A 13984-nucleotide genomic window follows, 5' to 3' on the forward strand; every position below is an offset into this window, starting at 1 on the left:
GATTATCCTGACCTCATTATGTTCTCTTATGGCTATCACAAAGCAGATTCTTCCTTTGTTTATGATTTGGAATTCTGAGAGGGTCTATAACAAAATCTATAGCAAAAAAAAAACTGAAAATGAAATGTTCTATGCTGATGATGCCCCAAACCACCATCTGTTACCCAGGTGCAAATCAGAGTTGGCATGTTCATGCTCCAAGGAGCCATCATGCCCATGATGCTGAGAGGTACACCCATCTCAGGTTCTCAGTGCCCGTTCTTCTCTCAAGTAGTTTTAGAGTTTGAGCTAAACAAAAAGAGATTTGAAGATCATTCTCACCTCTTTAGGAAGTCACCTAGAATAATATATCCCACAAAGAACCAAAAAAAAAAGTCATACTATTCTTGATGTTCTCTTCTTGATGAAATCAATACATTTGATGTTTTATAGGATCCAAATTGTATATATAGTTTCTTTATATGTTGCTTGATAATTAGAGACTTTCTAATATTTTGGAAGGGTGGTCTGGAAAATAGAATCCATGTTTTGCAAATGTGTTGACCAGAGCAATACAGAACTTCGGAAGCAATTACATAGAGACTATCTTAAGAAATCCATACTTACAAGTTGCTTAAATGAAGCTCCACAAATTCATTATATTCACCTGCAAATCCTAGGACCCTGGTATATCCTATGTAAATACTTAGTTTGTGAATAAGTAGATAAAAATCATCTATTCTTGTGTTCTATGCAGTTTTTCATCTGTGACAGGCATCTTGCCCCCATAAAGATAGTTGAAGTAAGATGCAGAATGCTGCTTCTCAAAATAACTAATAACATTTCAGCAATTTAGCAATAGACACAAAGATGCAATATAATTGTAGCTATTTAAAGAGATAATTATGGTTATGAATTATGCTTATAAAATGCTACTTATCTCAGGTATAAATACAAAAGACCTAAATATATTTTATTCCAGTATGGGTTTGTTCAGTTGCTATTGCTAATGGCCATTGACGCCTGGGAAGTTCAAGGAGACAAAGGGCGTTACCTTTCTTATTCATTGCTGTATTTCTAGTTCCTAGAATAGTACTTGGCAACAGAAGTTCTCAATAAGAATTTATTGAAAGAATGAATAAATTAACTAACTTGTTTGGATTCTAGCGTTTCAAATAGGTGTATATGGTACTGTATACCCCGTTGTAGAATTCAAGGTTACTCCTACATTGCTTTTTCTGGATTTAAGAAATTGAAAATACTGTGCAATTTTTCCTCAGACTCCCCTCAAGGCTAGCTTTTCTATCTTGCCAGGCTGGCAGGAGTTTTTTTATACCTAGACTCAGGTTCAATGGTTGGAGACAATGCAGAGTGCACAGGGTGCTGCATAGAGATAAGCCACTTGTTCATAACTCATCCCTCCCCCAGTGCTTGCCATCACCAATGACTGCCTGTAAAGATAGATTCCATTTATTTTATAATCTTTCATAATCTGGCAAAACTAAGTTAGTATGTAACCAAATATGGTACAATACTGTTTAGAAACTTCAAATTAACCATTCATATTATAATTCTGTTCTGTCTTCTCAGTAGCCTATTAGAGACTGTTTTCTATGATAAATAGGATAGAGTATGGCTAGAAACAACACATTCTATGGGGAAATATATGATCTCCCTGATATGAGGAAGTGGTGATGCAACATGGGGGCTTAAGTGGGTAGGAGAAGAATTAATGAAACAAGATGGGATTGGGAGGGAGACAAACCATAAGTGACTCTTAATCTCACAAAACAAACTGCTGGGGGGAGGGGGTTTGGGAGAAGGGGGTGGGATTATGGACATTGGGGAGGGTATGTGCTTTGGTGAGTGCTGTAAAGTGTGTAAACCTGGTGATTCACAGACCTGTACCCCTGGGGATAAAAATACATGTTTATAAAAAATAAAAAATTAAAAAAAAAATAAAATAAATCAACTTACAGCAATGAGTTGGTAAGAGTTATTCATCATAGCTATTAACATGTTGAGTAGGACAACCAGAGAGATGACATTGTATGTTCCAAACATGGTGGCACCCACAAACTCAGTGAATTCATGCTGTGCTTTGACATTGGTCACATATAAGTTGATCAGCCCAAATATTGACCAAAACAAGGACTGGAGTGTCTCAAATAATCTGGAAAAAAAGAGAAAAGGACACTAATAGCTATATTAATAGAACTATTATACAATAGGTTATAAAAATAAAATGGATTCCTATTACATATATTTACTTAATTTAAAAATTAAACCTAATAAAAGGTATTAAAATTACAAAATTAAACTTAATAAAAAGAGTTAAAAAATTATTTTCATCATATAGCCCAAATAGTGTACTTCATTTTCCTAAGAACTTCGAAAGCTATTTAGTTTCTTAGAGGAGGAAATTTGACCCATAGCCCGTTTTTGCCTGGCTCCTGAGGTAAGAATGGTTTTTGCTTTCCAAACGGTTGGGGAAAAGAGCTATTTTATGACATGTGAATATTTTATAAATTCACATTTCAATGTCTATAAGTAAAGTTTTATTGAAACACAGCCACAATCATTTCTTGATGCATTGTCTATGGTTTCTTTTGTGCTAAAATAGCAGAGGTGAGTAGTTGCAACAGAGAACATTGGGCCTACATAGTCTAAAATATTTACTATCCTTTTCACAGAAAGCTTGCTAACCAGTGTTATAGGGCATTGATAGCTAATCAATGATACATCCTCAAACTTAGTCTTTGAAACTATTCTTCCTATTTCAGGGAACACTTAATTCATTCCTGCCAATGAATGAACTCTGGTGTTTTATTGAAAGTAAAGTTTCCTTAACTTACTCCAGGAAACAAAATAAGATAAAGAGTCTCTGAACCTAAATGAAGAATGGTTTGTTTCAGCAGGACCATCATCTTAGTGTAATGTAACCAAATGATAAAGAATTTTTACACTCTTTGACAAATGGTTAAAATAAAACTTTAATCACATTATTTTATAAAAACAAAAACAAAAACTATTCTCATATCAGTCATGATGACTAAGGAGGTAGGATTTCAGAAGTCAAGTGACCCAAGGAAAGCCAATCCATATGAGGCCAGGGGTTAATGGCATGGATTGATAAGAAAAAGATGAACCCACACTATCAGATTTCCTTTCTATATAAATTTACCTTAGAAATACCAAGAGAATGAGGAAGTTGCCCAAAGGAGCCAAAATGACAGGAGTTATGATAGAGAGTCAGGGACACTGGAATTATGAGAAGCCAAAAGTTTTTGAGACAACACAAATGAAGGAAGGGAGAACTGAAGAGAAATAAGTCAGGTAATAAGTAAGAAAACACTGAAGAAAATAGACTTGGAATAGATGACTCAGATTAACATTGGTTCTCAGAGTAAACGATCTTAGAGTCCAGACCTATGTCATCTACTCTTCCTGCTCTAGATTCTGCCCCTGCTAAGATCAATCCTTGCTCAGAGGATCAAAATGCTATAATCTTGTGCATGATTCTTAGATCAAACTCCTGTTCCTTGAAACCTTCCATGAATTTCTGGTCTGTATAACTAGGAGAATCTAATGATCTCTTAATTGGCATTCAGGACTTCTCTTCTTGAGTTTATTGCTTTAAAAAAAAATAAACAGTTTCACATTTTTAATTGTTTAATTAAATTTTAATTATAAAATATGTAACTATTTATTGATTTTGCTATACCTATTCAAAAGCGGAGCAAGTTATCATAAAATGATAAGGGGGCTGATCTGATCAACTTCAATAAGACTTTGTTTTGCCAGCAAGTATGTGCATCATGTGAGGCGCTGATCATGTATTCTTAAAAGGCCAACCCAGATGTCAGATTCTAACACTATCAGGGAAAGCTTAATCTAATTCCTTGGCCCTAGGCAAAGGTTAACTCTAAGTTATTCTTTGAAAACTTTCTCAGGAAATAAGTAAATTTGATCAGGCCATAAGTTTTTTTATTTTTAGTAACTTTGAGGACAATTTCTAAAATTAATGACACTGTCATTTGGATTCAATGTAAAATAATTTTTTTCTTTCTTCCTAAATGGTATGAGTTCTTACCATGAGTATACAAATATAATTCAGCTGATTTTCCCCTGGTATCAATAGCAGTTCAGAGAGAGAGAGCTGGAAGTTACATAATGTAAGTGCTATAATAAATTATATAAAATGCCACATAAATCCCTTACCAGTTGCTTTTTTGAATGTTCAAATAAAAAGTGTGATGTAAAAAAAATTAAAATTTAAATTTAAAAAAAGTGTGATGTAGAATAAATTGATTGCTATGGTTGAATAATACTGATTTGCTTCTGTCTAAAAAAGAACTACTAATTATTAGAGAATATTAGCAAACCCGTCATCAAAAAATTTATTTAGGTTTTTAATTAGAATTTGAAAAAGAGAACATTCAAAATAAGGTGACATCTTGTGACTACTTCTGGATTCATTTTTATTTTCCTTTTCTTTTCTTTTTTCTTCAGTGAAATGAATCAAAAGTGAGATGTGAGAATAGTTCCACTTAACCAAAATATATTTACTATTAGATTAATTAAGACCTTAGTGTTTCTTATTCATATTTTTATGTTAATTATTATTTAGTTATAAGGAATTTAAAAAAGCAATCTAAGTTGACATTTTAAAGCTACTGCTTCTAGAAATGCTTCCACCATTAGTGATTCCCAAAATTATCGACAGCAAGACTGCATATAGATTGAAAGGTCATTAGCTGCAGTGCATCTCAGACTACCTTTATGTGACAACTATTTTCCCAATTCTTTGGTGAGATAAGGACAGAGTGGTTCTGAGGATAAAACCACACTTAATTAAATGATTCTTAGCATAAAGTTCTACTTGACTAGAACCTGACAATTTCTATGGTTTAATTCTATAGCATTATCTTCCTAAAGATAACATTTTTGTCTCTTGCTTCTTAAAGATATTTCTCAGTGGCTACTTTAAAATACTAGCTTGCTTCCCAGTTAAATACTTATAACTAGATAAACAGAACAAGTAAAAAGGTAATATATCCACAGTTGAGGTTTCCCCCACCCCTTGAAATGGAAATGATGAGGAGACATAAATTAATATAAGACACATCTGGTTATTTTATTCTTGGTTTATAGGGAATAATGCAATTAAAACAAAAGAAGTATGCTTTCAGTTGGCCAGTTCCAATTTAGAGGAATATACCTTCAATAAACATAAAAGGAATTTTCTTAATGAGCCAACATCTGTCATAAAGCCCATGCCCCTCTCTTCACAAGAGTCCCTTAACCAGAGATTACTAATTTAAAATTGTATGTAGAATAATGGCAGTGACTAAATATTTGGTTTTCTTTTTTTTTCCTTCCTTTCTTTTTTTTTTTAGGAAGCTCAAATGTAAATATTTAATTAGAAGGAAAAAAAAACCATACCAAACCGTGAATTTTGAAAAGCTGACAAATATTCCCAAATCAACTATTTTTTGTTTTCTTTGGTATCATGCAGTTCTTCCCACATTAAAGAGAAAACAACCTGGAAGCATGAAAAGAGTAGGGAAAAACGTGTCTATTCTCTGATGGGGAAATCGAAAGAGAGACACAGAAAACACAGACTGGGCTCTGTCCACTGGGAGCTCACAACAGTCAGGAGGGGATCAGGAAGACATCCTGGAAAAGGCAGAAGGCAATTTTGCCATGTGGAAAGGACGTTCTGGGGTGAGAGAAGGATATGGCATATTTGGGGATTGACTGGTAAATGCTGAAGAGTAAACTGTTTTGGGGGGGATAGAGAAAGATGAAGCTAGATAAGGAAACAAGGAGCAGATCATTGAAAGATCTGGTATGTCATGCTAAGGAGTTTGGTAGTGTCTGGTCAAGAATGAGAAACCATGTAGACACTTTAAATGGAGGAGTATCATAGTTCAGAAAGATCACTCAGGGAACAAGATGAAAGACATATAAAAGAAGGCAGAGGCCAGGAGTAAGGGAACTTTGATTTAGGCATGGGTGGTGAGCAAGGGAAGATGGCGCCAGGATAACGAAGAGCAGGAATAGACTATTGACTGCATGTGCAAGGGTTGGGGAGGGAAGGATCTAGAATAAAGCAAAAGTTTCTGATTTAAATTTCTGGGTGAGTTGTGATAGTACTGACTAAGAAAGAGCACTAAGGAGGAGGAAGAACAAATTTTTAAAGAGACTGATAAATTTTCCTTGGATTTAAATTTTTAGGAAAGATGTATGGAAAGGCACCCATAAGACAGCTGGACGTACAGGTATCAGGGAGAGAGGTCTGTGCTAGTGATAGGAATGTAGGAGTCGTCCCTCAGGACATCTGGGGTTGCATCCATAAGCACACATGAGTTTTCACAGAGATACAATAATATGGTCTGAGGATGGTCACAAAGACCATCACTATTTAAAAGCAATAAGTGAAATATAATTATCAGAGAACAGTGAGAAAAATTTGAGGAGTAAGAGACACAATATAAAGACATAGTAACATTGAAATTAAAGAAGGGCAAGATTTCAAAAGTGAAAGTGTTAAAGGGTCAAACAATGCAGACACATTCAATAAGCTTTAAAGAGATACATATCCCTTGACAGGGGGGATATGGAGGCTCTAGATATTTTCTAGAGCAGAGTTAGTGGCCTGACGGAAGCAGCAGCCAAACTGCAATTGGGTGAAGAATGGATAAGAAGAAAACAAGGTATCCTGTTCAGGCTTCTTTTCAGGATTGTTTGGATGTAAGGAAGGAGGGTGACAGGGGTGGAAGCTAGTAGGAAATACAGGGCTCAGTTTCGGCTTAGGTTTGCACCCTGAATGGAAGGAGTAATAAAGAGGCACCAGGGAGACATAGGTGGGAGATAATGTTCTGCCACTACTAATAATGATAAACAGATGTAGCAATTTTTTTATTATCATATTCTATAGTAGGCACTGTATTAAGTGCCTTACATGAAGTATTATGTTTTTCAATCCTCAAATGGAATAAGATCTCTGAGATGGTGGATAGTAAAAAAAAAAAAAAAAAAAAAAAAAAACCCAAAAAACAAAACAAAAAAAAAATCCAAACCAAAACAAAAAAAAACTTTGGAATTTATGGAGTAATATAAATTATAAAAAGAAATTAATAAAAAGAAATTATAAAAAGAAAATCAAAGACCAACAAAAGCGAAGAAATAAGCTGTAGAGGGCTTCGCTAGACATCCTCTTGCATTGACTGGACCCATTATACTGAAACAGGGTCATCAGGGACAGGTATGCCTGTCTCAGACATTCTATATATTCTAAATATTAATTATACCAAGAATTATTGCTATATTTTTTTTTAGTTTTTGAATAAAATAATCTGTTGTTTGCCGACTTACATTCTATGACCTGGGGAAAAAATTCAGGTAGAATACCTGATTAATTTGGGCTGAATGATTTGGGCCTATAATATTTGAGATACACAGTTATCTGTTGCTTTTCATGATAATAGAAGACCGTTGGCAGGCACGCTAAAATAATACACGATCCAAGCAATTCAATACATTTGCTTCTAGAATGCAATTTATACTAGATAGTTTGCCTCAGGCTTCCATAGCAATGACAGAGAATAAAATTCGTTCATAATATGTAAACATTTACCATAATATGTAAAACAACAGTGTGATTCCTGGGAGCTCTGGGATCATACATGAAGATGGGGTTAGCTGCAAATGATCAGATGTCTGAGAAGGGGCTGAGTCTTGGAACCAGGACTCTTCCCTGAATGAAACACAATGTGGGAAGTAACTCAGTTCTAGGTGTTGTGCGGAGGGATATGCAACACACCTAGAAAATGCGGGGGGCGAGAGTGGGGGGTGTTGGCCAGACGTTTGCATCAGGGCACGCAGTGCAAAGTGACAAGACAATTGGGAAAACCGGGCTGAGCAGAGGGGCTCTCCATCAGAAATCAAGAGACAGACAACAGAGAGTGAGACATACAGCAGAGTATTTAGGATGTTTGTAAGTCGGAAGCCTGAGGTTGGTGGGATCTCAGCTGTCAGGAGCAAATGACCACATCAAGGAGCACAAATGAGTGGGGAAAGATTAAGTTCAGGTATCAACACTAAGACACAATCCAGGGCCATGCTAGTCTCAAGGACGTTGCTGCAAGGGGTTTCACCGAATCCCTCCTGTCCCGGGTCGGAAAGGGCATGAGGAAAAGGACAAGGCTGAGTAAGTTGGTCAGGCTGGAGAACTCCTGGCTGAGAGCAAGGGATGAAAAGACAAGGGGAAGCTGCATGCCCTTTGATTTCCTCTATGACTCAGGGTTTGTATCAAATCTATTTCTGGAAGGATCTGAGGCAGCTAAGGCTGAGATTAAAATTCCATGTGCAAAGAAGCAGATGTGGATTACTTAAAATGGCGTTTTAAATATTAGGATCAAAGATAAAGCATACAGAAGTGAATCAACAAAAATACTGTAGCCATATGTGACTTACTTTATATGAAGGAATTAATTTTTCCTACTTGAGAAATTATTGCACTTGCTTATTTAACATGAAATTCTATAATGGCCAATAAATAGAGTCTGATTTTTTAGTCACCTACAAAATGAACATGTATTGTTTAGGTATTATGTAGAGGAACATGACCTAACTTCTTCATTCATCTGCTAATTAACTGTTTATCACAGTTGTCTGGTGATCACAGTGGGAAGGAAATGGACGCAGGTGTGCAGACTTTGCGAGAATCAGACATAGGGCCATGGACCCATGCTGTCAGCAAACCTGCTTGAGAATGACCAGAGGTTGGCACTGAGTGAGGACTATCACTCACCAGATATAAAGGCACAGAGTTTTGTGTGCATAATTATAGTGGCCTAGGTTAGCCCGGGGTTCCTATTTTGGATTATTTCTCCATCCTTAGGGATGTGTGTGTGTGATTAGAGAGTAAAGAACATGTAAAGGAACTTTCCTATCTGGAAAACACTGAAAGCTCAAGAAATACTTGAATTTTCTCACATGATTGGCCTTATGTATATTCTATCGTTTAACGAGCTTGTAAACTGTCAGTAGGGCAGAGGTTTCCTCTTTATTTCTCATTTTAAAACTGAATATATAGCTTTCCTTTATATGAGGTCATTTTAAAAACCATTTTACTAAAACTTAAAATAAATGTTCTGGATATATATGTATTTCAATGTCAGAAGGATCCATTCATTCACAGCCACGTTAATTCTGTTTTCTGCATTAAGCACAATTTTCTTTGCAACCACTTGTCATGGTTCAAATTCATAATGTAATGCCCTCTGAATTCTGCACAATGTTACCAATAAAAGCATCTGTTCAACTTACGTTGAAAATGCATTATTCTGCTTTTCACATCGTATGCCTTTACAGCTTAACCCTTTTGTTTCTTCATAATAGAAATACAATTGATTTAGGCCGTTTGCGAATGCTAGCAACACAAGGCAGTATATGAATAGAAACTTCAAAATGTCCAGGAGCATTCTTCCCAAAGATATTTGCAGAGGCCCCAGATGAGAATTTGCAGTAAACAGCGAGATCAGGCGCAAGGAACTGAAGATGTTTGCGATGGCAAATAAAGCTTCAGCCACCAGCGTGGGATGCCACATGTCCCAAGATTCTCGTGGATTAAGTGCACTGTACTGCAGAAAAAAGAGAAACACAGGGAAAATAAAACAAACGCATACATGTGACTATGTCAAGTTCAGGTCTGAATGCTTTTACAGGTAGATGCAGCACTGTGGTCTGTCGTCCTTCATGATGGTGGCAGCAATATTCATCTACACAAAAACAAGAGTTTATTAAAGACATTTATAATGTATAAGCTTTAATCAAGGTGGCCTTCCTGGTCTGTCCTTGCCATTGTTAATATGTGAGTTACGTCTAATCTTGACCTTTCCAATTGAACTTTAAAAAAAAGAAAAGAAAATGTTACATTGATAAAAAGCTGATTTTATATGGGGAAAAGACAGCAACATGATAGCAAAGAAAGCTATATTATAAAGGAAAACTACTAAATTTTGAACAAAATTATTTAATGGTTTTACTTATTATATTTGACACATTTGCCTAATCTAGATGAATGCATGTGGGATATAAATTACATATAAACGAGTGGAAGTACTGGTTCCTTGCCCTGGAATGGTAATGACCAGTATGGGCATAACTATCAGTGCCTTCTTTGTATCTGTTATATCTTAAGTGCATATAAAACCCAACTTGGAAATCATCCTGGAAGTCAATGGATTATTAATTATTTTAATTTAACATGTAGAGCATCTGATATTTGTTAGAACATTCCTTAATTAGATAAAGTATGTGATTTGAGAGAAATATTTGCTATTTTATTAAACCTCGACTAGCAATTATTTAAAAAGTAAGACTAAGTTAATTAAAATGCCAGCTTCGAACTATCTTGACACTGTGCTACACAAAGAGCAAAAAGAAACTCATCCTTTGTATTACTGAGGTAAATTTCTATCATTTTTTAAAAAGGATCAAATATGTTCTTTGAAATACTGTTATAGAATCTATGATTAAACCTGTATAGGAACCAAACAATAAATTGAATTCTTTTCTTCATACACATCCTTAAAAAATATGTCCAGACAACTGGCTATTTTTCCTAATAATCATGTTAGAACAAACAGCTCTTCTGTATGAGTCCCATCAGAATATCAGAATATTTCCATTCCTATTATATTGCATTTTATACCAAAGACCTTTATGAATGTTAATTGATTCTCTTGAAACTAATAGATAGTATTTTTTTTTAATCTCCCTGGGGAGAAAATACATCACGAGCTTCTGATTTTGTTTAACACTCAGAGTCTTGCTTGAGTGACAACTTAAAACAATCAAGTTTGAGCTAGAGGGAAATTATTTTCTATTTTTAAATGCTGATAACTGTTCTTGAACATTGCTAACTTCACCATAAAAGAGCTAATCACTGAAGATGCATAAACATTTGAAAACTTATTATTTTTTATTCATTATAACAAGTATCAAGGCGAGGGTTTGTGGTATCAACCACTATCTAATTCTCTTAACTTGGTCGCCTCCTATACAGGCTGCCTTTCCCTTCAAAGTCTAAAATCACCTTCACCTTTTTCCCACTTCTCTTGAAGAACACATGTTTAGGTAGAGAACATCTCCCCTCACCCTTGCATCGATGGGTAATTCTCTATCTCTCTCCCTATGCTAAATATGACACAGTAAGCATTTATAAGGATGTGATCATTTACTCGGAATTCCTTATGGCGTTTAACACGATGGAGCATGCAATGGGTATCCAAGAAACATTTTCTTCCATTGAATACTTTTTGTCCACTGAGGATGGGAGAGACATCTAATAATAAAAATGCCCAAAGAGATTAACACAAAATGCTGTGGGAATAGAGAAGAGAAAGGGATAAATTCCATCTGGGGCTGATGGGGCCGGAAATGAACAGAGATTACATGTTGTTCAAGCCTTAAAAGGGCCCTTTGAAATGATCCAGGCTTCTGGAGATGCTGTTCCGTGTTTTCGGTCTCGCAGGCCCTGGGCGCAGTGGGATATAGACTCCATCATCACAGGGTGACGTGGTACTTCAGGTCCCTTCTTAGCGAACTGTCTCAGCGGGGACTTGCAAAATCAAGAGGAAGGCTTTCTATTTTGTAAATCACGAGATGCTAGATTCTGCCCCAGTAGAGTCACTCAAGTCTGCTTCAAAGTCTAGCACTTCTGGTAATTGTTGGGAAACAATGCTCTGTGAATATGTTCACATTTATGCATGGTCAGGGCTTCCTGAGCAAAACATTGCATGGCTGTTAAAAGATGTCTGAATGGCAAATAAGCCTGGGAAGTTAAATATAGAGACTTTCTGGGAGATTTGGAAACATCTCCCCTGGAGCCATCTGCTTAGTGGAAGGATAATAAAACTAGGGACCTTTGCCTCCCCTGAGAGACGGTATTTACTTTAGAAAGTGAAGGCCTTTCTCGTTCTCCAGGGGGAAGAGGGACAGCTGACACAGCTGCCCTGTGCAAGCTCTGAGATTCCGATTTCCTCGTCTCCCTCCTGTGGTAAGAGCCCCTGTGTGCAGAGGGTACATCGGGCTCTCATCTGTTGCCCTGTGGGAACTGGAGGATGGGGAAGCAATGTCAAGCTTGTTATGTAAGTAAATAATTTGTTCTCTGATCCAGAAACCTCATCATCTGTCAGGATTCAATAAAGACATAATCATTTAGTAATTATCTCTTGATGTCATTCTTTTAAGTTTGGCTTTCTAATTTTTCTCCTGTCCTTCACGTATACATTTAACTTCGGTTTTTAAATATAGGCATGGTTTTACAGAGCAATTTTTAAAATTCTTACAAGCTACGGCATTCTTTGAACTTGGAGAGAAAAACTGTAATTCTTCAACTTCAAATGTAGTTTCCAAACTCTATGATTAGGAATTAAAATCTTAACTTGAATTTAAAATTTCTCTTTGGCTCTGTTTTCTAAAACTTCTTCACAAAATCTATATTCATTTTTTAATCTCTGCATGTTTGCCTCCCGCCATTCATGAAGCTGCTTCTCAGGATCCCTTGCCTGTCCCTCTTTCTCACATGCTCCTTAAATACTGACCTTGCTTCACAAGCCTCTTCTCTTATCATTCTGTCTACTTCCCCTGGAGGTTTTCAGTGGTTTCAACTGTCAGTTATGAGCTAATAACGTCCAGTCCTCTAACTCTAGCCCAGATGTCTCCCCTTACAGTCTTATTTTATATTCAACTGCCTCATTGACTTGTCCACACAGATACCTCACAGGCATCTCAACCTCACAGGCCAGAACTGGAACTCATGACTGTTCCTCCTCAAACTCTGTCTCCGTTTCTGCTCCCTGATCTTAGGGAGTAGCAACAAATCACCCAAAGCAGAATCTGTGGTTGAGAGTCTTCACTGGTATTTTCATTGACTAGAAATGTCCCTATGGGGACACCTGGGTGGCTTAGTCAGTTAAGTGTCTGCCTTTGGCTCATGTCAGGATCCTGGGATCAAGTCCCATGTCAGGCTCCTTCCTTGATGGGTGGGTCTGCTTCTCCCTCTGCCTGCCATTCACCCTGCTTGTGTGTGCTCTCTCTCTCTCTGACAATAAATAAATAAAAACTTAAAAATAAAAAAGCTCCACTGTTTCCCTCAGAAATTATTATAATAGCCTCCTAATTGCTCTCCCTGCCCTGGGCCTCATTTCTACAATTATCTATTTTTTCCAGAATCATCTTTTAAAAAGGTCAGTCAGACCGTCTTATATCTTGCTTAAGTACTCTGCAGTATTCTTGAGATGAAATTCCAGTTTTCCGACATGTCACATGAAGCCTCTGGAATCTGGGTCCTGACTTCTTTTTTTGAGATTGACCTACCATTTGTACTGAATTTGGTGCTTAATGCTCTGGCTCAAAGCTTTAGTACTTTTCATTCTCCAAATTACTTCACATTCTCACCAAAGTTCCTTCCTATGAATATCAGGCCCTTTGTCTAGAATGGGTTTAAATTCTAATTATTTTCATTCTTCAGCTGTTAATTATTCTTAAATATATGCTGAGTGCCCACTCTATGTTAGAAACCATCTTCAGGGCTCACAGTGGTGAGGAAATAAAATACAGTTTATGTTTTATGAGCTTATATATAGTGAAGAAAACAGACATTAAATAAGAAATGCTCATCATTCCCTTGACAAGTACTCTTTGACCATCGGGGAGTGAACACTAGGATCCTCTTGACTGGAGCTGGTAGTTGCATGTTATAGAATAATCTTTGAAAGAGAAAGATCAAATATGTTAATTATGCTTGAATTTAATTAATTAATCAATTAATTATTTTAAGAAAGGAAAGAGAAAGATCAAGAGCTACTGTATACATCGAAGCCTTCCTAGGACCATCAATTCTTGTCTTCCTCTTTCTTTCAGGTATTTGTTTTTAAATAAAATATATCATAGTATGGTTTTACTCTAAATCTTAATTTCTACTCAGATT

General features: G+C 36.3%; 1 protein-coding gene across 3 annotated transcripts in view; it reads right to left on the minus strand.

Annotated features, from left to right (window-relative positions):
• Positions 1-13984, minus strand: part of TRPC4 (transient receptor potential cation channel subfamily C member 4) — a 214278-nt gene that overhangs the window by 19292 nt on the left and 181002 nt on the right. For all 3 annotated transcript variants that reach the window (XM_082700394.1, XM_082700395.1, XM_082700393.1), the window contains exons 6-7: positions 9316-9629; positions 1957-2152 (exon numbers count right to left, since the gene is read on the minus strand). In XM_082700394.1, coding sequence (XP_082556520.1) covers positions 1957-2152; positions 9316-9629 — 510 coding nt within the window. The remainder of the gene's footprint in view (positions 1-1956; positions 2153-9315; positions 9630-13984) is intronic.

Source organism: Mustela nivalis (genome assembly GCF_964662115.1).
Source record: "Mustela nivalis genome assembly, chromosome: 15".
Taxonomy (NCBI): Eukaryota; Metazoa; Chordata; class Mammalia; order Carnivora; family Mustelidae; genus Mustela; species Mustela nivalis.